This window comes from Oncorhynchus masou, chromosome 17, assembly GCF_036934945.1.
Source record: "Oncorhynchus masou masou isolate Uvic2021 chromosome 17, UVic_Omas_1.1, whole genome shotgun sequence".
NCBI lineage: Eukaryota > Metazoa > Chordata > Actinopteri > Salmoniformes > Salmonidae > Oncorhynchus > Oncorhynchus masou.
The window spans coordinates 8,342,583-8,366,121 of record NC_088228.1 but is presented as its reverse complement, the minus strand read 5'-3'; the positions used below and the strand labels follow the sequence as shown (position 1 = coordinate 8,366,121).

Here is a 23,539-nt window from a genome sequence, read left to right as displayed (position 1 = left end):
GCTTTATGTTCTGCATTCTTACTAAGGGCTTTATGTCCTGCATTCTTACTAAGGGCTTTATATTCTGCATTCTTACTAAGGGCTATATGTCCTGCATTCTTACTAAGGGCTTTATGTCCTGCATTCTTACTAAGGGCTTTATGTTCTGCATTCTTACTAAGGGCTTTATGTCCTGCATTCTTACTAAGGGCTTTATATTCTGCATTCTTACTAAGGGCTATATGTCCTGCATTCTTACTAAGGGCTTTATGTCCTGCATTCTTACTAAGGGCTTTATGTTCTGCATTCTTACTAAGGGCTTTATGTCCTGCATTCTTACTAAGGGCTTTATATTCTGCATTCTTACTAAGGGCTATATGTCCTGCATTCTTACTAAGGGCTTTATGTCCTGCATTCTTACTAAGGGCTTTATGTTCTGCATTCTTACTAAGGGCTTTATGTCCTGCATTCTTACTAAGGGCTTTATATTCTGCATTCTTACTAAGGGCTATATGTCCTGCATTCTTACTAAGGGCTTTATGTCCTGCATTCTTACTAAGGGCTTTATGTTCTGCATTCTTACTAAGGGCTTTATGTCCTGCATACTTACTAAGGGCTTTATGTTCTGCATTCTTACTAAGGGCTTTATGTTCTGCATTCTTACTAAGGGCTTTATGTCCTGCATTCTTACTAAGGGCTTTATATTCTGCATTCTTACTAAGGGCTATATGTCCTGCATTCTTACTAAGGGCTTTATGTCCTGCATTCTTACTAAGGGCTTTATGTTCTGCATTCTTACTAAGGGCTTTATGTCCTGCATTCTTACTAAGGGCTTTATGTCCTGCATACTTACTAAGGGCTTTATGTTCTGCATTCTTACTAAGGGCTTTATGTCCTGCATGATTGTTTTGTACAGATGGATGGAGAAATAGATGGATAGATGGAAAGTTGGACAGATTAATGGACTAACTTAAGGATCAGAGAAGTAGACTCACATCCATGCTGGTCAGATTACAGCGGTGAGTTCCAGCAAACCATCCACTGCTGGAGCACTGGTCAATGTCCACATCCTGGAGGTTGATGTCCACTCGAACCACACCCCTGTAATAGGAAAGACAGAGAGAGAGAGAGAGTGGGTGGGTGGAGAGAGAGAGGGAGAGACATCAGAGAGAGATCAGAGAGAGGGTGGCGAGAGGTCAGAGAGAGAAAGGTTAGGGAGAGAGATCAGAGGGTGGCGAGAGGAGAGAGAGAGGTTAGAGAGAAAGAGAGAGGGTGGAGAGAGAGCAGTTAGCTTCAACTCAGACGTCTCTTTTAGTGTCAGATAGAGAATGAAAGAAGGGCAGAGGTTCCATTGTGACCTCATCATAACAGGGTCTCACTTTGATCCAATTCCTACAGATTAACTATTATCCAGGCAAAAACTAGTATGAGCATCAAATGCCACTCAATGAGAGTATATCTTCCAATTTAATGTCAATTGAAAAAACAAAACAATGTCCTGTGTATAACGTTAATATGTTCATGCTATGTTGAATCAATTTTTTATTCATTTTTTTTCATGTGCCCTGATGAGAGAAGCAGCCAAGCCTAAATATCCCAATTGAATCATGTTGAATCTAGCTCTGAACATCATGTTAACTGTATCCAAAACATGAATAGCTTATCCGCTTACAGTAAATCAATAGACCAAAGGCTGCTTGATGCTGTTTACCTCTGGGAGAGTATACTGCAGTGTACACATGCACACACTTCCACTGGCACGTGGTTCATTAGGCTACTACATTGGTTCATTGGGCTACTGCATTGATTCATTAGGCTACTGCATTGGTTCATGAGGCTACTGCATTGGTTCATGAGGCTACTGCATTGATTCATTAGGCTACTGCATTGGTTCATGAGGCTACTGCATTGGTTCATTAGGCTACTGCATTGGTTCATTGGGCTACTGCATTGGTTCATTAGGCTCCTGCATTCATTAGGATACGGCATTGGTTCATTGGGCTACTGCATTGGTTCATTGGGCTACTACATTGGTTCATTAGGCTCCTGCATTCATTAGGATACGGCATTGGTTCATTGGGCTACTGCATTGGTTCATTGGGCTACTGCATTGGTTCATTATGCTACTGCATTGGTTCATTAGGCTACTGCATTGGTTCATTGGCTACTGCATTGGTTCATTAGGCTACTGCATTGGTTCATTAGGCTACTGCATTGGTTCATTAGGCTACGGCATTGGTTCATAGGCTACTGCATTGGTTCATTGGCTACTGCATTGGTTCATTAGGCTACTGCATTGGTTCATTAGGCTACTACATTGGTTCATTAGGCTACGGCATTGGTTCATTAGGCTACGGCATTGGTTCATAGGCTACTACATTGGTTCATTAGGCTACGGCATTGGTTCATTAGGCTACTGCATTGGTTCATTAGGCTACTACATTGGTTCATTAGGCTACTGCATTGGTTCATTAGGCTACGGCATTGGTTCATTAGGCTACTACATTGGTTCATTAGGCTACTGCATTGGTTCATTAGGCTACTACATTGGTTCATTAGGCTACTGCATTGGTTCATTAGGCTACTGCATTGGTTCATTAGGCTACTACATTGGTTCATTAGGCTACTGCATTGGTTCATTAGGCTACTACATTGGTTCATTAGGCTACTGCATTGGTTCATTGGCTACTGCATTGGTTCATTAGGCTACTGCATTGGTTCATTAGGCTACTGCATTGGTTCATTAGGCTACTACATTGGTTCATTAGGCTACTGCATTGGTTCATTAGGCTACTGCATTGGTTCATTGGCTACTGCATTGGTTCATTAGGCTACTGCATTGGTTCATTAGGCTACTACATTGGTTCATTAGGCTACTGCATTGGTTTATTTTTTGTCACTTAAATATCACATGATTTTTTTTTTACAGAATTGCAAGAAAATTTGCTTTAAAACAGCAACATTCTCTCCCCCAATAAGAGGGATGTGAACAGTTTGTGTCATGAACAGTGCTTGTGCCTATAGAAATAGATGTGACGCATGCGTAGGGAGGGGGTGTTCCTCAATGCTGGAAGGGGGGCCCTCGAGTAAAAAAAATTGGGAACCCCTGCTTTAGGCTACTGCAATGGCTTGCATCCAAAGAACCTTTCACATATCCACAGTTGGCATTCAGACAGCTGGATAGTTGGACTGGCGGGTCCTAAATCTGTACAGTTCACTACTACATTTAATGAACATGGTCCCAGGAATGCAACGATAGTAAAACTGAATGCCAGACAAGCGAACAAAGCTGAAATCCCTTGTCTACTAATGTATCAGTATGTAGACCTATGTCCTTGGCTGACATCAGGTGTTCTCTACCCATGGGCCCCAGGTCAGTCTCTCTCTTTATTCAGTCTGTCTGTCAGTATCTACCCATGGGCCCCAGGTCAGTCTCTCTCTTTATTCAGTCTGTCTGTCAGTATCTACCCATGGGCCCCAGGTCAGTCTCTCTCTTTATTCAGTCTGTCTGTCAGTATCTACCCATGGGCCCCAGGTCAGTCTCTCTTTTATTCAGTCTGTCTGTCAGTATCTACCCATGGGCCCCTGGTCAGTCTCTCTCTTTATTCAGTCTGTCTGTCAGTATCTACCCATGGGCCCCTGGTCAGTCTCTCTCTTTATTCAGTCTGTCTGTCAGTATCTACCCATGGGCCCCAGGTCAGTCTCTCTCTTTATTCAGTCTGTCTGTCATTATCTACCCATGGGCCCCTGGTCAGTCTCTCTCTTTATTCAGTCTGTCTGTCAGTATCTACCCATGGGCCCCAGGTCAGTCTCTCTCTTTATTCAGGCTGTCTGTCAGTATCTACCCATGGGCCCCTGGTCAGTCTCTCTCTTTATTCAGTCTGTCTGTCAGTATCTGCCCATGGGCCCCTGGTCAGTCTCTCTCTTTATTCAGTCTGTCTGTCAGTATCTACCCATGGGCCCCAGGTCAGTCTCTCTCTTTATTCAGTCTGTCTGTCAGTATCTACCCATGGGCCCCTGGTCAGTCTCTCTCTTTATCCAGTCTGTCTGTCAGTATCTACCCATGGGCCCCAGGTCAGTCTCTCTCTTTATTCAGTCTGTCTGTCAGTATCTACCCATGGGCCCCTGGTCAGTCTCTCTCTTTATTCAGTCTGTCTGTTAGTGTCCATCTTTATATTCCCTTTTCTCGCTCTTTATTTCTTTACTTTTTTTCAGTTTGACATGAATCCTCCTGATCTCTGTGTTTCAGTTTGTCATGAATCCTCCTGATCTCTGTGTTTCAGTTTGTCATGAATCCTCCTGATCTCTGTGTTTCAGTTTGTCATGAATCCTCCTGATCTCTGTGTTTCAGTTTGTCATGAATCCTCCTGATCTCTGTGTTTCAGTTTGTCATGAATCCTCCTGATCTCTGTGTTTCAGTTTGTCATGAATCCTCCTGATCTCTGTGTTTCAGTTTGTCATGAATCCTCCTGATCTCTGTGTTTCAGTTTGTCATGAATCCTCCTGATCTCTGTGTTTCAGTTTGTCATGAATCCTCCTGATCTCTGTGTTTCAGTTTGCCATTAATCCTCGTGATCTCTGTGTTTTCTGTGTCTGGCAACCTTTCACTCTTTCTTACATGATGAAACACTATCTCCCACTTTCACACAGTCGGTCGGTCTGTCTGGCTGCCTGCCCCACTCCCCATCACTCTCTCTCCCTCTCTCATAATGCCCAGGCCCAGGGCTGCTTCTCGAGAGGAGCCTAACAACATTAGCTGCATGTGCCTGAAATAAACACCAATGAAGAGAAAAGGCTGAGCCTCATGCCATCTTCTCCCAGGAGCGAGAAGAGAACGTGTTGATGAGCTAAATAATCTCTCTCTATGTTAGTGTGTGTGTGTGTAAGGGAAGGAAGAAGGAATGGAAGGTGAGACTAAATGTGTGTGGGAATGTGAGGATCCAGGAACACGGGGTAACCACCAAGCAGGAGAAAGGCTTTTATTTTGAAGTCACTCAGCTCAAAACAAAACCATACAGCCATAACGTAATAGCTTAACCATTGTATTTGTATTTATTAGGGGTCCAGCAAAATTAAGTCAGTTTATACAATTTTAAAACATTACAATACATTCCACAGATTTCACAACACACTGTGTGCCCTCAACATGTCAATACCTCTCATAAATAGAAGTAGTAATGAAGTCAATCTCTCCTCCTCTTTCAGCCAGGAGAGATTGACATGCATATTATTAATATTAGCTCTCTGTGTTCATCTAAGGGCCAGCCATGCTGCCCTGTTCTGAGCCAATTGCAATTTTCCTAAGTCCTTTTCTTGTGACACCTGACCACACAACTGAACAGTATTCAATGTGCGTCAAAACTAGGGCCTGTAGGACCTGCCTTGTTGATGGTGTTGTGAAGGCAGAGCATCGCTTTATTATAAACAGACTTCTCCTCATCTTAGCTACTATTGCATCAATATGTTTTGACCAGGACAGTTTACAATCCAGGGTTACTCTAAGCAGTTTAGTCATCTCAACTTGCTCAATTTCCACATTATTTAGTACAAGATTTAGTTGAGGTTTAGGGTTTAGTGAGTGTTTTGTTTCAAATACAATGCTTTTAGTTCTATAAATATTTAGGACTAACTTATTCCTTGCCACCCACTCTGAAACAAACTGCAGCTCTTTGTTGAGTGTTGCAGTCATTTCAGTCGCTGTAGTAGCTGACGTGTATAGTGTTGAGTCATCCACATACATAGACACACTGGCTTTACTCAGTCAGTGGCATGTCGTAAGTAAAATTGTAAAAAATCAAGGGGACTAAAACAGCTACCCTGGGGAATTCCTGATTCTAACTGGATTATATTTGAGAGGCTTCCATTAAAGAACACCCTCTGTGTTCTGTTAGACAAGTAACTCTTTATCCACATTATAGCAGGGGGTGTAAAGCCATAACACATTCTAGAACACCCTCTGTGTTCTGTTAGACAGGTAACTCTTTATCCACATTATAGCAGGGGGTGTAAAGCCATAACACATACATTTTTTCCAGCAGCAGACTATGATCGATAATGCTAATGATAATGATAATGCTGTGCTTGTTGATTATCCTTCCCTATCCTTCCCTGTTGATTATCCTTCCCTATAAGAATGCTGAAATTCTGTTGTCAATTTTTGTAGTGTAAAATAGCATTGTATCTGGTCAAACACTATTTTTTCCAGAAGTTTACTAAGGGTTGGTTACAGGCTGATTGGTTGGCTATTTGAGTCAGTAAAGGGGTCTTTACTATTCTTGGGTAGCATAATGACTTTAGCTTCCCTCCAGGCCTGAGGGCACACACTTTCTAGTAGGCTTACATTGAAGATGTGGCAAATAGGAGTGACAATATCGTCTGCTATTATCCTCAGTAATTTTCCATCTAGATTGTCAGACCCTGGTGGCTTGTCATTGTTAGTAGAGGTCAACCGATTATGATTTTTCAACGCCGATACCGATTATTGGAGGACCAAAAAAGCCGCTACCGATTAATTGGCCGTTTAAAAAAAAATGTATTTGTAATAATGCCAATTACAACAATACTAAATGAACACTTATTTTAACGTAATATAATACATCAATAAAAATCAATTTAACCTCAAATAAATACTGAAACGTTCAATTTGGTTTAAATAATGCAAAAACACAGTGTTGGAGAAGAAAGTAAAAGTGCAATGTGTGCCATGTAAAAACTGCTAATGTTTAAGTTCCTTGCTCAGAACATGAGAACATATGAAAGCTGGTGCTTCCTTTTAACATGAGACTTTAATATTCCAAGGTAAGAAGTTTTAGGTTGTATTTCTCTCTATACCATTTGTATTTCATATACCTTTGACTATTGGCTGTTCCTATAGGCACTTTAGTATTGCCAGTGTAACAGTATATCTTCCGTCCCTCTCCTTGCCCCTACCTGGGCTCGAACCAGGAACACATCCGACAACAGCCACACTCAAAGCATCGTTACCCATCGCTCCACAAAAGCCCCTGCCCTTGCAGAGCAAGGGGAATAACTACTCCAAGTCCCAGAGCGAGTGATGTTTGAAACGCTTTTAGCGTGCACCACGCTAACTAGCTAGATATTTCACATCGGTTACACCAGCCTAATCTCGGGAGTTGATGGGCTTGAAGTCATAAACAGCGCAATGCTTGAAGCACAGCAAAGAGCTGCTGGCAAAATGTACGAAAGTGCTGTTTGAATGAATGCTTACGAGCCTGCTGCTGCATACCATCGCTCAGTCAGACTAGTCTATCAAATATCAAATCATAGACTTAATTATAACATAATAACACACAGAAATACGAGCCTTTGGTCATTAAAATGGTCGAATCCAGAAACTATCATTTTGAAAACAAAACATTTATTATTTCAGTGAAATACGGAACGGTTCCGTATTTTATCTAACGGGTGGCATCCCTAAGTCTAAATATTCCTATTACATTGTACAACCTTCAATGTAATGTCATAATTACATAAAATTATGGAAAATTAGTTGACAACAAGCCTGGCGGCCCAAACTGCTGCATATACCCTGACTCTGCGTTTCACCTGATTAATATTGCCTGCTAACCTGGATTTATTTTAGCTAAATATGCAGGTTTAAAAATATATACAGTGGGGCAAAAAAGTATTTAGTCAGCCACCAATTGTGCAAGTTCTCCCAAATATCTTCAGCGTTAGTAAAATTGTGATCAATACATGTTGATGATTTAATTCCTTTGCTGTTTGTAACTACCCTGGTAGGTTGACTGACAACCTGATCCAAGTTGCAGGCACTGGTTACAATTTGACGTTTTTTTTCCTGAGTGGGCAGCTTGATGATAGCCAGTCAATATTTTAATCACCCAGAAAATATGCTTCTCTGTTGATATCACATACATTATCAAGCATTTTATACACATTATCCAGATACTGACTGTTAGCACTTGGTGGTCTATAGCAGCTTCCCACCAGAATGGGCTTTAGGTGAGGCAGATGAACCTGTAGCCATATTACCGCAACAGTATTTAACATTAGATCGTCTCTAAGCTTTACAGGAATGTGGTTCTAAATATAGACCGCAACACCACCTCCTTTGGCATCTCTGTATTTTCGGTAGATGTTATAACCATGTATTGCTACCATTTTATCATCAATGGTATTATCTTATTCAAACAAATCCATTACCAAACAGCCATTATACAAGATGATCTCTCAACCAATATGTCACAGGCTTACCAGACTGTTTATGATAATGGCCTCAAAGCCATTGCTCTCATTCTGCATATCCTCCTCAAAATCACACTGGAATCATTTACATTTTGATTAGGTTTACAAAAAGGGGTCTGTATTGATTTATTTAATCCTTGGGGTGAATAGATTGCTTGGGATGTACATTCAAAGATTTGGCCTACAAACTCTCCTAAAAAGGAAGAGACGAGACCGTGCAGAGGGATTCTCTTAGATCTTTGACACGTCTGAACTATAATTGTGAAACTGAATCCACAGGCCTATTCTAAAAGTCATGCTGCTGCTAATCATTAGACGACGATGCCACATCCATTTGTGGGAATGTCAAATGAGTTTTAATGCGCCCTCGGGACATTCTGTAATTCTGAACAGGAGCCAGCTCTTTAAAAACCAGTGGAAGCAGTTCATTTTGCAGCCAATTAAAGGTCATCTCACTGATGGCTTTTAATACCAATGTCCTCATAAAACGGGTGTCAGAGAGCAAAGTGAACTTTACAAAATAAAGTATATTGGGCTTGAAATCCGATGTCTTCAAAAGCAGCTCCAAGGTCGATAATGCTTCCCTCTGTGCATGACGTGGATTAGATTATTTGTGATTGAACCTTGGTTTTATTAGAGAGTCATACTGAGACCAAGATCTGTTTTACAGATAAGCACTGAATTACAGCTATTACAGAAATACACACCTCAAATTCCTAACGCAAGTAGAAAAGAAGGGTTGATAGCCTTGATTTTTTTTTGCTAAGCCGGAAGCGTACATTAGCTGTCTGCAACAGCAGGGGTCTTTTTGTATTTTCAGACTGAACCCTAATCCGATGACCTACAGATGGGCCTCTGTTTGATCCCCTTCCGTAGCAGATCTAAACTTGACTGGGTAAGTGTGATCAAGCACCATGGAAGATCAGATCGGTTAAGAGGTTTCAACAAGAGTCTAAAGCAAAAGGTAGGTAACCATGGACCCTACAGATGGGCCTCTGTTTGATCCCCTTCCGTAGCAGATCTAAACTTGACTGGGTAAGTGTGATCAAGCACCATGGAAGATCAGATCGGTTAAGAGGTTTCAACAAGAGTCTAAAGCAAAAGGTAGGTAACCATGGACCCTACAGATGGGCCTCTGTTTGATCCCCTTCCGTAGCAGATCTAAACTTGACTGGGTAAGTGTGATCAAGCACCATGGAAGATCAGATCGGTTAAGAGGTTTCAACAAGAGTCTAAAGCAAAAGGTAGGTAACCATGGACCCTACAGATGGGCCTCTGTTTGATCCCCTTCCGTAGCAGATCTAAACTTGACTGGGTAAGTGTGATCAAGCACCATGGAAGATCAGATCGGTTAAGAGGTTTCAACAAGAGTCTAAAGCAAAAGGTAGGTAACCATGGACATGGAATACCTGGGAGAGCAGGTATGTGCAATTTAGCCAATCACTGATATTCATAAATCAGCTTAGTTGGTGAAGTGAATTAGTAGTCAGTTGTGGTGCCTGTTTAGAACTAAATGTTGCTGTACCTGCAGCACTCCATAATAGAGCTCCTGGCTTAGTGATATGGGCTTGGGAATTGTTTTTGGATCAGCTCAGGCAACAGCTTTGAGATGATCTTGCATGTATGCTAAAGGCATGACCAAAACAAACTAAATGTACAGTACGTAGTCTCGCCTAAATGAATAAAGCTCAGGGACAAACTAACATGCTGGAATTATTGTGTAGACACAGCACTTGCATTTAAGTGGGAGTAAAGTGGACTTCAAATTCAAAGTGGTCTTTTATAATTCATTAATGACTAAATAGATGTTTGTACACACTTGGACCTTGAAATGTGACATATTTGTTGTATTTGCTAATGCACAGACCTACTCACACAGCAAAGACAGCTTTTTTGAAGCATGCAGTCAAAGGTTGTTTTTTAAAACTTTTTTAAATGTTTTTTTTACAGCAAACACATTCCTCAAAAATGAAGTGTAGAGGTCTACAGTGTGAATACAATAGACATGAGCCTTTTTCGATGGACAGTAGTGTTGGTTACTCGTGGACAGTATTTTTAATAAAACGTTAAGCAAATACAACCATCGACTCTTTCATTGTTGGTAGGCTCCATGCGCATTAGCGCTGAGTTGCCAGAGCAACTACAATGTCAATGAGCAAACAGTCGGTGGTTGTAACCTATGTAATTAACGTTTATTAAAAAAGTATGGATTTCACCAAACAAAGAAAGGCACGAGACTACAGAGGACAAAAATAGGTAGCCTACAAGGTAAACATTTCATAATAAAGTATTGACCTTGTGCGAATTGATGTAGTCAGAGCTGAGTTCCACCACAAAGTCTGGTCTCTGCTCTTCTCCGTTGGTGAAGTTCATCAGGAACTTCCTTCTCAATGGAGTTGAGTTTAGTCAGCTCGGTCTGTGGAAACTATCCATACGCATCCGAATAGAGGAGAGCTCTAAAGTCACGTATGTACATCACAATACAGTACGGTAAACCACACAACTTTGATGTGGCGAAGCAGCTTTATTCTACTGTTTGTGTTGACGGGATTTATTTGGGCCCTTTTCCTGATTCAAAGCGCGAGAAGCGCACTGTCAGGACTGCAACAACCGAGACAGGCCTACAAACACATGTTTGATTAGATAGCAGCTTTATTCTACTGTTTGTGTTGACGGGATTTATTTGGGCCCTTTTCCTGATTCAAAGCGCGAGAAGCGCACTGTCAGGACTGCAACAACCGAGACAGGCCTACAAACACATGTTTGATTAGATAAACGTGTCAAATGTAAACCAAAAGTGTTCCTTTCAAACAAACAGTCATGAGTCACAGCCAGGTCCCTTAGTCTATAGGCTACTCACCTGAACTCGGGCGCGGAATTTGTCTTCAGACCATAGAACCCTGCAGACAAGGTGAGTAGCCAGTGTGGTACGAAAGTCCCATGTTCGCATTCCAGGTAAGGCGCAGACCACTTGATTTGGCTTTTGTCCAGAATGTAGCCATTTTGAGTGGCTACTGGGTCTCGGCTCGAAGCCCTTCTCTGCATGTACGTTTTTTTTCGGTCCCTGAACTCGTTAAACCACTCAGAATCCGGGCTCCTGCTCTTGAGATGGTGGTGAGCGGAGTTGGAAAGGTCCTGGAGAACCACTCCCCCTTCAGTTCTTGTCGCTTGAAGGAAAACATGGGGACTCGGCGTCGGAGCATCAGTATGGAATGTAACCACTGCCCTGTGAATTTTGGGGTCCCCCTCGAGAATACTCCGAACCAGTGCGTGGTACCAGTGAATATCCCTCCGAAGGCTGTGCTCTCTTGACCTGTTGGCTTGTAAAATCATGTTCAGAAAGTTGGTTGCGTGCGCCATGGTGTCCAGCACGCTATGGAGAAAATAGTGTGAGGCCACATTGGTTCCACCGCGGAGGCTACTCAACTCATACCTCCGAGAACAGTTGACTTGTTCTAGAGCAGACGAGTCTCCCGTGTGCAGGAAAGCTGTTACCACCCTAGGCAGGTCCTCTTCGATTTTGTGCGCCACAATGGTGCGCTCCGTGAAGGGTCCTGGGTAAGAAGTTGGATGGTGCATCGATTCCTTGTTGATATTTTGAGTGCTGTACATAATGGGGTTCTTCGATCGTATTTCAGCGTCTTTGTCGTTATCCGACCATTCCACATACCCATAATTAGATCCGAAAACGAATCCCATTTGCAGAAGCAGATGAATAAGAAAAAAAGCCATACCGTGACTGCTTTTACCGACAGAGTGAAGAATCAGTTTGCTCTCCATTGAGCATGACAGAAACCAACCACTTGCGCGCAGTGACTAAATTGATAGGCTAATGGACACCTACTAGGAGATGAATTAGTATCATCCCAATTCAATAGCGTAAGGTGCCATTAAACGATACTATCAAAAGCTGTAGGCTACTTGCTCACATTCTCGTGATAGAGAGACGCTTCCTCAACACCCGTTCACGCTCTGCAACCAAGCGTCAGGCAGATGTTTTTACAGTCAACCAATCCTCTTACTGCCAAGACAGGCTTAGTTATTGCAGCAGTGAGCTCCGGTGGTCGCTTTACATGGGCGAGTTAACACTCAAGCCGCCAGTTTCAACCCTCCTAGTGCAGGCTGTAGAATTAGAGTGAAAACAGAGGGGAGGCTGGAGCAAATTGCTTTCAAATTCCCATCCCTCCCAATATCGCATAGGGCACCTGAGGTGTCTTTGGCTTCGTTTAGACAGGCAGCCCAATTCTGATATTATTTTCCACTAATTGGTCATTTGACCAATCAGATCAGCTCGGAAAAAGATCTACTGTGAAAAGATCTGATGTAATTGGTCAAAATACCAATTAGTTGTGAAAAAAATGTCAGACTTGGGCTGCCTGTGTGAATGCAGCCGTAGACAGGCGTGTGTGACTGCTGTTGCTGCCAATCGTCTTTGAGAGGTGGGATAATATGGGTGGCGCGAGCTGCCAGGAGCTGTCCGGTTCTGAAAGTAGTGCGTGGGGAGGGGAAAGAACACGGATTTATGCATGACTGCTAAAGTGAAACGTTCAGGGTTTAAATTGGGCTTTTGTATGTGATGGAATAGTCCCTATTTTGGGGGGGTATTTTCCATGGTAACTGTCCAGTAGCCTAATGTCCCACAGTTTTAATAATGAAATAAATGCATAAGCCTGTAGCTCATTTGGTAGAGCATGGCGCATGCAAAACCAGAGTTGTAGGTTCTATTCCCACGGGCCGCTAGTATGAAAATGTATGCGATCAATTCTGTAAGTCAATCTGGATGACGGAAATGTTATAGTGTCATGCGTTCTCTGTACCCTACGGGTGTGCCTGCTTATCTGTGTTTCTAAATACAGCTGTGCCTCGTTGTGTTGTGGGCTTTATCAAGAGCCAGTTCCAGGAGAGCCTGCCGCCTGGGGTGACGTGCTGTTACCATGGTGACAGAGGTTACGACCGCATTGACCGCATTGGCCCCGAATGCACTGGTCCCGGGTTCAGCTCCTCCGAGACAGACAGATAGATAGAATGGAGAACATAGTGTAATCCATTGGACTCATAACAATGTACTAATAAAAGGTGATTGGTTATGATTAGCATAGAGCAAAGAAAAATCTTCAAAGGACTGAAAATGAATCAGTTCAGTAATTGTTTCAGATTACTGTTAAACGAAAGAAAATATCCAGTTTGTTTCTGTTCTATACATTCAATTTCTATGCTGCTGACTGCAGTACAGATGACAAGTCAGCATCCTCGTTTCTCACCACCTACACCTTTATCCAAATCCTCCTATAATCACAGATTGCTGTACCCTAGTGATATCATATCTATCCATTTCATGTCTATACTGACAGTATTTCCCAGTGCATACAGACTCCTCATGCCCCTCCGTGTAATCTTCCTCTCCTGTAAGCACGACAACCTCTTATGGCCTGATGAATATTTCATGGCCGTCGGGTGCATCTTCTACATGCCTTACGACTGGGGCCTTCCTGCCAGCAGCAGCAGCAGCGCTACTAGTAAAGCTTTCACCTTCACTCTCTGGGTTGCGTCCCAAATGGCACGCTATTCCCTACAAAGTGCACTTATTTTGACCCGCCCCTAACCCAAAGTTGATTTTTAATTTATTTTTTAAAGGTGAACTATATAGGGAATAGGGTTCCTTTTGACATGGCTGGTTTTTTAGAAGAAATAAATTGCAGCAGCTCGTTCTGCAGTATTTGGGGTGAGTTACACAACGCAGTGTTAGGCAATCCTACACTCTATTGAGTGGGTGCTCCTGATTATACACTGAGCAACTCTGAAGATGAGATCTTTACATAATGTATGCAATTCATATCTTTTCAGTGTTCATAAATTATAATACATACTTTTGCAATGCTGACGTCAAAGAATCAAAAAGACAAACCTCAGCTTTAAACCAGCAGACTAAAGAGACACTCCCTTTTATGATAGAAATAACATTGGAAAGAACAGGACTTACTGGAGCTACCTGCCTCTGACCTGTATTCTACAAAAGGTCATTTTTTCAACAAAGTTTGAATGTAATTAAAATATGTCATTGAACTTTTCAAAGTCAAACACTTAAAAATGATCCATTTCAAAATCAGTTTTAAAAGTAAGTCAGTCTTATAAGTAGTGGAAATATGCCCCGATCACTTGATCTTATGAGAAGAAAATGTTGAGGCTATGCAGATAGAGAGATCCTCTTTAATTTGAGAGGATTACCGTCACCTCAGCCACTGGGTGTCAAAGACAGACACTGTTTTAATTATAAACCTCGAATTGATAAGGTGTAGGGCTGTAAACACATCGCACAGCTTTTACAGCAAAGGAGACGTCATACTGAGCACGACACATATGACGCAAATCTACATGATGCACATCTACAGCGCCTTCGCAAAGTATTCAGACCCCTTCACCTTTTCCACATTTTGTTACGTTAGTCTTATTCTCATTCATCTGCACACAAAACCCCAAAATGACAAAGCAAAATCAGCATTTTAGAAAAGCTAGTTTATTTAAAAAAACACAAAAAAAAACGGAAATGTAACATTTACATAAGTATTCAGACCCTTTACTCAGTATTTTGTTGATGCACCTTCGGCAGCAATTACAGCCTCGGGTCTTCTTGAGTATGACGCTACAAGCTTGGCACACCTGTATTTGGGGAGTTTCTCCCATTCTTCTCTGCAGATCCTCTCAAGCTCTGTTAGGCTGGATGGGGAGCGTTGCTGCACTGCTATTTTCAGGTCTCTCCTGAGATTTTCTTTCTGGTTCAAGTCCGGGCTCTGTATTGGCCACTCAAGGACATTAAGAGACTTGTCCCGAAGCCACTCCTGCGTTGTCTAGGCTGTGTGCTTAGGATCGTTGTCCTGTTGGAAGGTGAACCTTCATCCTAGTCTAAGGTCCTGAGTGCTCTGGAGCAGGTTTTCATCAAGGATCTCTCTGTACATTGCTCCGTTCATCTTTGCCTCGAGCCTGACTCGTCTCCCAGTCCCTACCGCTGAAAAAACACCCCCACAGCATGATGCTGCCTCCACCATGCTTAACCGTAGGGATGGTGCCAGGTTTCCTCCATACATTGACATTCCGGCCAAAGAGTTGAATATTGGTTTCATCAGACCAGAGAATCTTGTTTCTCATGGTCTGTCAGGTATCTTTTACAGAGTAGTAGCTTCCGACTGGCCACTCTGCCATAGAGGCCTGATTGGTGGGGTGTTGCAGAGGTGGTTGTCCTTCTGGAAGGTTCTCCCATCTCCACAGGGGAACTCTAGAGCTCTGTCAGAGTGACCATCGGGTTCTTGGTCACTTCCCTGACAAGGCCCTTCTCCCCCGATTGCTCAGTTTGGCTAGGCGGCCAGCTCTAGGAAGAGTCTTGGTGGTTCTGAACTTCTTCCATTTAAGAATGATGGAGGCCACTGTGTTCTTGGTGACCTTCAATGCTGCATAAATATTTTGCTACCCTTCCCCAGATCTGTGCCTCGACACAATCCCGTCTTGGGGCTCTACGGACAATTCCTTCAACGTAATGGCTTAGTTTTTGCTCTGACATTCACGGTCAATTGTGGGACCTTATATAGACAGGTGTGTGCCTTTCCAAATCATGTCCAATCAATTGAATTTATCACAGATGGACTCCAATCAAGTTGTAGAAACATCTCAAGGATGATCAATGGAAACATGATTTACTTGAGCTCAATTTTGAGTCTCATAGCAAAGGGTCTTATTGCTTATGTAAATAAGGTATTTAAGATTTTTATTTTTAATACATTTGTAAAAATGTGTTTTCATTTTGTCATTATGGGGAATTGTGATGTCGTTATGGGGAATTGTGATGACATTATGGGGAATTGTGATGTCATTATGGGGAATTGTGATGTCATTATGGGGAATTGTGAAGTCATTATGGGGAATTGTGATGACATTATGGGGAATTGTGATGTCATTATGGGGAATTGTGATGACATTATGGGGAATTGTGATGTCATTATGGGGAATTGTGATGTCATTATGGGGAATTGTGATGACATTATGGGGAATTGTGATGTCATTATGGGGAATTGTGATGTCATTATGGGGAATTGTGATGTCATTATGGGGAATTGTGATGTCATTATGGGGAATTGTGATGTCATTATGGGGAATTGTGATGACATTATGGGGAATTGTGATGACATTATGGGGAATTGTGATGACATTATGGGGAATTGTGATGTCATTATGGGGAATTGTGATGTCATTATGGGGAATTGTGATGTCATTATGGGGAATTGTGATGTCATTATGGTGAATTGTGATGACATTATGGGGAATTGTGATGTCATTATGGGGAATTGTGATGTCATTATGGGGAATTGTGATGTCATTATGGGGAATTGTGATGTCTTTATGGGGAATTGTGATGTCTTTATGGGGAATTGTGATGTCATTATGGGGAATTGTGATGTCATTATGGGGAATTGTGATGACATTATGGGGAATTGTGATGACATTATGGTGAATTGTGTGTAGAGGATTGTTTTTATTCAATACATTTTAGAATAAAGGCTGTAACGTAACAAAATGAAAAAGTCAAGGGGTCTGAATACTTTCCGAAGGCGCTGTATGTTCCAGACCCTTTGACCATCTGCTCAAGAAAAATTTGATCTGCGGCTGAATCTAGTTGATGATTCCTGGTCTAGATTTCGTTTTTTTAATCTACTTATTAGGAATATTTTTATCTAGCGTGTATATTTTTTTATTGTATCAACAGTCCTGTAGACCAAAATACATAAGTAATGTATATCACATTTTTGAAGTAGGAAGGGACATACACAGATAGCCAGGGATATAAAATTCAATGTACTGTAGTTAACATTCTCAAACATTCATTTTGGTGGGTACGGTCAAAGCAGGCCCTCAACAGTGATCAATCACTATGTCCAGTCCAACTGCAGGGGCTTGATTAAAAGAGCTGGGAAGTGTGTTTGCCAATGTTATTTACTGACAGAAATGCCAAAAGAGGGTATCAACACACCTTTCCATCTGTTATTTAGACAAGAGAGCAAGAGGAGTTTTGATCAGAATTGGAGCATTGCTCTGTAGGACTTCTGAACATTTACTTCATAATAATTATATTTGATTTACATTCATTAATCTCATTGGGATTGTATATGTCGTTTTAAGAGGAGGCACATCCCAATTTATTTTTACTTAAGTCAAGGAATCAAGCAGATGCTAATTTAATGTATTAGATGAATATGAATGAATGAATATGATTCCATATTCAGGTTTTTTCTTGATCAAAAGGAGGTTTATGTGGTGAGCATGGCAGGGGGTGTGGCAGGAGCCCGGTCGGGCCGTCAGCGAAGTAGAATTTTTGTGTTTCTAAGACAATTTCCTGCAAAACTACAGTTTTCTCCATGGAGCCGGTAGACATTTTTTGCAGTTTGAAAGCTAATTTCCTGAAATTCTACAAATTTTGCCGTGGCGCCGAGAGAAAATGTTGCGGTTTTTAAACTAATTTCATGCGATTCTACATAGACAAATGCATAGAATTGCAGGAAATGAGATTTAAAACTGATACTAAATGTATTTTTTTTAAACTGAGACAAAAGGTTGCAGTTTAAAACAAATGCTATGCATTTTGCCATGGCTAATGATGTGTTTTAATGCTCAAACATTATAACAATTCAATAAATTCATTGTTTCTGGAATGTTCTAATCTCCCTGCCAAGCTTTTATTTTGGTGATTGTTATTTTTTTTATTTTACCTTCATTTTACCAGGTAAGTTGACTGAGAAACCATTCTCATTTACAGCAATGACCTGGGAAATAGTTACAAGGGATGAATGAGCCAATTAGAAGCTAGTTAGTTCGTCGTCTCTGGATGCTCTGGACCGTGGATCGTCGCCGTCTCAGGAGTTTCCGGACTGTAGACCGTCGTTGGAGGTTCCGGACTTTGAAATGTCGCCGGAAGTTCTGGACTGGGAACTGTCGTCCAGAAGCTCTGGACTGGGAACTGTCGCCCGGAACCTCTGGACTGTAGAGGCGCACTGGAGGCTTGATGCGTGGGACCGGTACCGGTGGCACCGAGCTGATGACACGCACCTCAGGGAGATTGCGGGGAAGAGGCACATGATGTACTGAACTGTGGAGGCGCCCTGGAGACCTTTTGCGTGGGAACGGTACAGTTGGCACAGGACACAACTGACTGGAAAAGCACACTTGAGGGAGAGTGTGAGGAGTCGGCACAGGACGTACTGGGTTGTGAAGGTACACTGGAGACCTGGTGTGTATAGCCGGCATCAATTGTTCCGGAACTTTAACACACTTCTCATAATGAGTACGAGGAACTGGCACAAGGTGACATTGGACAGCGAACACGCTCGTCATGGCGAATGCCGTGTATACTACGCCAAAGCAACAGCTCTCTCTCTTCACTCTCCTCCAATTTGATCAACAACTCCTCAAAGGTCTCTAACTCTCCCCTCAGTTCACTCTCCTCCAATTTGTCCAATAACTCCTCGACAGTCTCTGACTCACCCCTCAACTTCGCCGACTGCTCCATGTGCTCCCCCCCCAAAAAAATTATTGGGGTTTCTGTGGCCTACCTCCCTGACGTCGTTGCTGTCCTCTCATGCTCCTAGGCGAATCCGGCCAAGGAAGGCGATCCTGTCCTGCCGGGATTTCCTCCCAAGTCCAGGATACTTCCTCCTCCTGGGCACGCTGCTTGGTCCTTTGTTGGTGGGATCTTCGTCAAGCTCGTTATAATGATGAGACCAAGGCGCAGTGTGAATAGAGTTCCACATCATTTTAATAAAGAGAAACTCACTAAACAAAAACAACAAAAGCACAAACGAAACCTGAAGCTACTGGTGTGCACAAATGCAACTTACTGTAGACAGGATCCCACCACACAAAGGAGGAAAATGGCTACCTAAATATGATCCCCAATCAGAGACAACGATAAACAGCTGTCTCTGATTGGGAACCATATCAGGCCAATATAGACATACAAAAACCAAGACATACAAAAACCCCAGACATACAAAACTAGTGTACCCACCCTAGTCACACCCTGACCTAACCAAAATATATAGAAAAATAGAGATATCTAAGGTCAGGGCGTGACATTAGTTTCCAAAGATTCCATTATAAAAAGATATATACAGTTGAAGTCAGAAGGTTACATACACCTTAGCCAAATACATTTCAACTCAGTTTTTCACAATTCCTGACATTTAAATCCTAGTAACAATTCCCTGATCACCACTTTATTTTAACTTCTTGACACTACCCATCCCTGTTGCGGGATCATTTTCGTCAGCAACCGCTGAATAGCATAGCGCCACAGTCAAATAATATTACAAAAAAATATTCAGATTCATGAATTCACAAGTGCAATATTGCAAAACACAGCTTAGCCTTTTGTTAATCCACCTGTTGTCTCAGGTTGTGAAATTATGCTTTACAGCGAAAGCAATCCAAGCGTTTGTGTAAGTTTATCGATAGCCTAGCAGAGCATTATGTACACTTAGCATCAGGAAGCTTGGTCACGAAAATCAGAAAAGCAATCAAATTAACCATTTACCTTTGATGATCTTCGGATGTTTCACTCACGAGACTCCCAGTAACACAACAAATGTTCCTTTTGTTCCATAAAGATTATTTTTATACCCAAAATACCTCTGTTTGTTTGTCGCGTTATGTTCGGAAATCCACAGGAAAGAGCGGTCACGACAACGCAGACGGAAATTCCAAATAGTCTCCATAATGTCCACAGAAACATGTCAAACGTTTTTTTAATAATCATTCCTCAGGTTGTTTTTGAAATATATATTTGATTATATATCAACCGAGTGTGTAGGTTTTTCGATAACACCGGGTGGAACAATGGCCGCTTTACTCTGTAGCTTAAAAACTCACTCTGAGAGCCCCCACCTATCCACTTATGCAATGTGATCTTTCATGCTTATTTTTCAAAATAAAAGCCTGGAACTATGTCTAAAGACTGTTGACACCTTAGGGAAGCCATAGAAAAAGGAATCTGGTTGATATCCCTTTAAATGGAGGATAGGCATGCATAGGAACAGAAGGGTTTCAAAATAAGAGGCACTTCCTGATTGGATTTTCCTCAGGGTTTCGCCTGCAATATAATTTCTGTTATACTCACAGACAATATTTTGACAGTTATGGAAACTTTAGAGTGTTCTCTATCCTAATCTGTCAATTATATGTATATTCTAGCATCCTGAGAAATAGGCCATTTACTTTGGGAACGTTATTTTTCCAAACATAAAATAGGTTCCCCTAGCTTCAAGAGGTTGAATGTTAAATGTCAGAATAATAGCAGATAGTATGATTTATTTCAGCTTTTATTTCTTTTATCACATTCCCAGTGGGTCAGAAGTTTACATACACTCAAATAGTATTTGGTAGCATTGACTTTAAAATTGTTTTGCTTGGGTAAAACATTTTGGGTAGCCTTCCACAAGCTTCCCACAATAGGTTGGGTGAATTTGTGCCCATTCCTCCTGACAGAACTGGTGTAACGGAGTCAGGCTTGTAGGCCTCCTTGCTCGCACACACTTTTTCAGTTCTGCCCACAAATTTTCTATGGGATTGAGGTCAGGGCTTTGTGAAGGCCACTCCAATACCATGATTTTGTTGTCATTAAGCCATTTTGCCACAACTTTGGAATTATGCTTGGGGTCATTGTCCATTTGGAAGAACCATTTGCCACCAAGCTTTAACTTCCTGACTGACATCATGAGATGTTGCTTCAATATATCCACATAATTTTCCTACCTCATGATGCCATCTATTTTGTGAAGTGCACCAGTCCCTCCTGCAGCAAAGCACCCTCAAAACATGATGCTGCCACCCCCGTGCTTTACGGTTGGGATGATGTTCTTCAGCTTGCAAGCCTCCCCCTTTTTCCTCCAAACAAAAATGATGGTCATTTTGGCCAAACAGTTCTATTTTTGTTTCATCAGACTAGAGGACATTTCTCCAAAAAGTATGATTTTTGTTTCCATGTGCAGTTGGAAACGGTAGTTTGGAAGTTTTGGAGCAGTGGCTTCTTCCTTGCTGAGTGGCCTTTCAGGTTATGTGGCTATAGGACTCATTTTACTGTGGATATAGATACTTTTGTACCGGTTTCCTCCAGGATCTTCACAAGGTCCCTTGATTTGCACGTTTTTCACTGACGTACGTTCATCTGTAGGATACAGAACGCGTCTCCTTCCTGAGTGGTATGATGGCCATGGTGTTTGCGTACTAATAATGCAAATTAATTACTTAAAAATAATACAATGTGATTTTCTGGATTTTTGTTTTAGATTCCGTCTCTCACAGTTGAAGTGTACCTATGATAAAAATGACAGACCTTTACATGCTTTGTGAGTAGGAAAACCTGCAAAATTGGCAGTGTATCAAGTGCGGGGAGCAAGACATACCGGGCTGGGAAGGAGCACTGGAGGCCTGGTGCGTGGAGACGGTTTTTCTTACATTATAGAATAATAGTGAAGACATCAAAACTATGAAACCTCTACTAAAGGACACCAATCAGAAGAAGAGACTTGCTTGGGCCAAGAAACATGAGCAATGGACATTAGACCAGTGGAAATCTGTCCTTCGGTCTGATGAGTCAGAATTTGAGATTTTTGCTTCCAACTGCCATGTCTTTATGAGTCACAGAGTAGGTGAATAGATGATCTCCGCATGTGTAGTTCCCACTGTGAAGCATGGAGGGGGAGGTGTGATGGTGTGGGGGTGCTTTGCTGGTGATACTGTCTGTGATTTATTTAGAATTCAAGGCACACTTGACCAGCATGGCTACCAGAGCATACTGCAGCTTACACCATCCCATCTGATTTGCGCTTAGTGGGACTGTCATTTGTTTTTCAACAGAACAATGACCCAAAACACACCTCCAGGCTTTGTAAGGGCTATTTTACCAAGAAGGAGAGTGATGGAGTGCTGCATCAGATGACCTGGTCTCCACAATCACCCAACCTCAGCCCAAATGAGATGGTTTGGGATGTGTTGGACCGGAGAGTGAAGGAAAAGCAGCCAACAAGTGCTCAGCATATGTGGGAACTCCTTCAAGACTGTTGGAATATCAGTCACGTCCGCTCCTGCTCCTCCCCACCTGCGTCGCCAGAATACTACCCACCGGTCCTGGTATTCATCATTACGCACACCTGTGAATCATTATGATTCACACCTGGACTCCATCACCTTAATCATTTCCTCCCCTTTATATGTCACTCTCCCAGGTTCACTCATCAATTGGTATTGTTGTGTATCGGCATACTCCCTTATGTTAGTGTCCTGTTCTTGGTTTACATTACAGAAAAGCATTCCTCATGAAGCTGGTTGAGAGAATACCAAGAGTGTGCAAAGCTGTCATCAAGGCAAAGGGTGGCTACTTTGAAGAATCTAAAATCAAACATTTGTTTAACACCCTTTTGGTTACTACATGATTCCATATGTGTTATTTCATAGTTTTGTTATCTTCACTATTATTCTACAATGTAGAAAATAGTACAAAGAAATGAGTAGAAAATAGTCAAATATAAAGAAAAACCGTTGAATGAGTTGATACTTCTAAACTTTTGACTGGTACTGACATTTTCTGATAATTTTCTTGTTTTGCCTTGCTTTGTTCTTCTTTGCAAGTGGAAAATTCCTCCACACCATCAGAGATGCAGAAAACCTTAGCAAGAACACCATCTGTCTGTCACGCTATCCCCCCAAGGTGTACCTTGCTTTTAAGCGACTGCTGAATGTGTTCATTGTATTCCCTGGCCACTTGCCTGTCCAAACCATCAAAGGGTTTTTATGGCATTGCAGGTAAACTAACCCCAACCTATGCAAATCAACAATGGTATCTGTTGTCAAAAGTTTATAGCCTCAATGGACATTATTTTGTAGAATTTCCCAGAGTCATTGGTGGATTAGAAGGTACCCACTGTCCCACTACCTCCCCTACCGGACTAAATTGAGGCTCCACTTTCACAGAGTAGATGTTCAGGTACATAATGTAGGCTTCTCTACAGTTCTACAGCATCTTATTAGGCCTTCAATAATAATGCAGAACTGTAGTCTATTTCATGTGGAATGGCTTCATTTGCAAAAGGCCCATTTTTTAAATAATAATATATATATATTTTTACATTTGTTCGATCCATGGCTATACTTTTCAGATGATCTGTTACCATCAGGGTCTTGTCACTGACATTGAGCCGAAGTGTCCTGTTTCAGTACATGACTCGCACATCTTTAGACAGTATTACCAAAGATTGGAGCAAGGTGATGATAATAATATTTACCTAAAAGTTACACTATT

The 23,539-nt window shown here is 41.8% G+C and overlaps 1 protein-coding gene across 1 annotated transcript in view; it reads right to left on the bottom strand.

The window, feature by feature from the left end:
- Positions 1-11,937, bottom strand: part of LOC135558381 (metabotropic glycine receptor-like) — a 123,563-nt gene extending 111,626 nt beyond the window's left edge. Inside the window, exons 1-2 of the mRNA XM_064992142.1 lie at positions 11,066-11,937; positions 975-1,080 (exon numbers count right to left, since the gene is read on the bottom strand). Coding sequence (XP_064848214.1) covers positions 975-1,080; positions 11,066-11,937 — 978 coding nt within the window. The remainder of the gene's footprint in view (positions 1-974; positions 1,081-11,065) is intronic.
- Between the last annotated feature and the right edge of the window lie 11,602 nt (positions 11,938-23,539).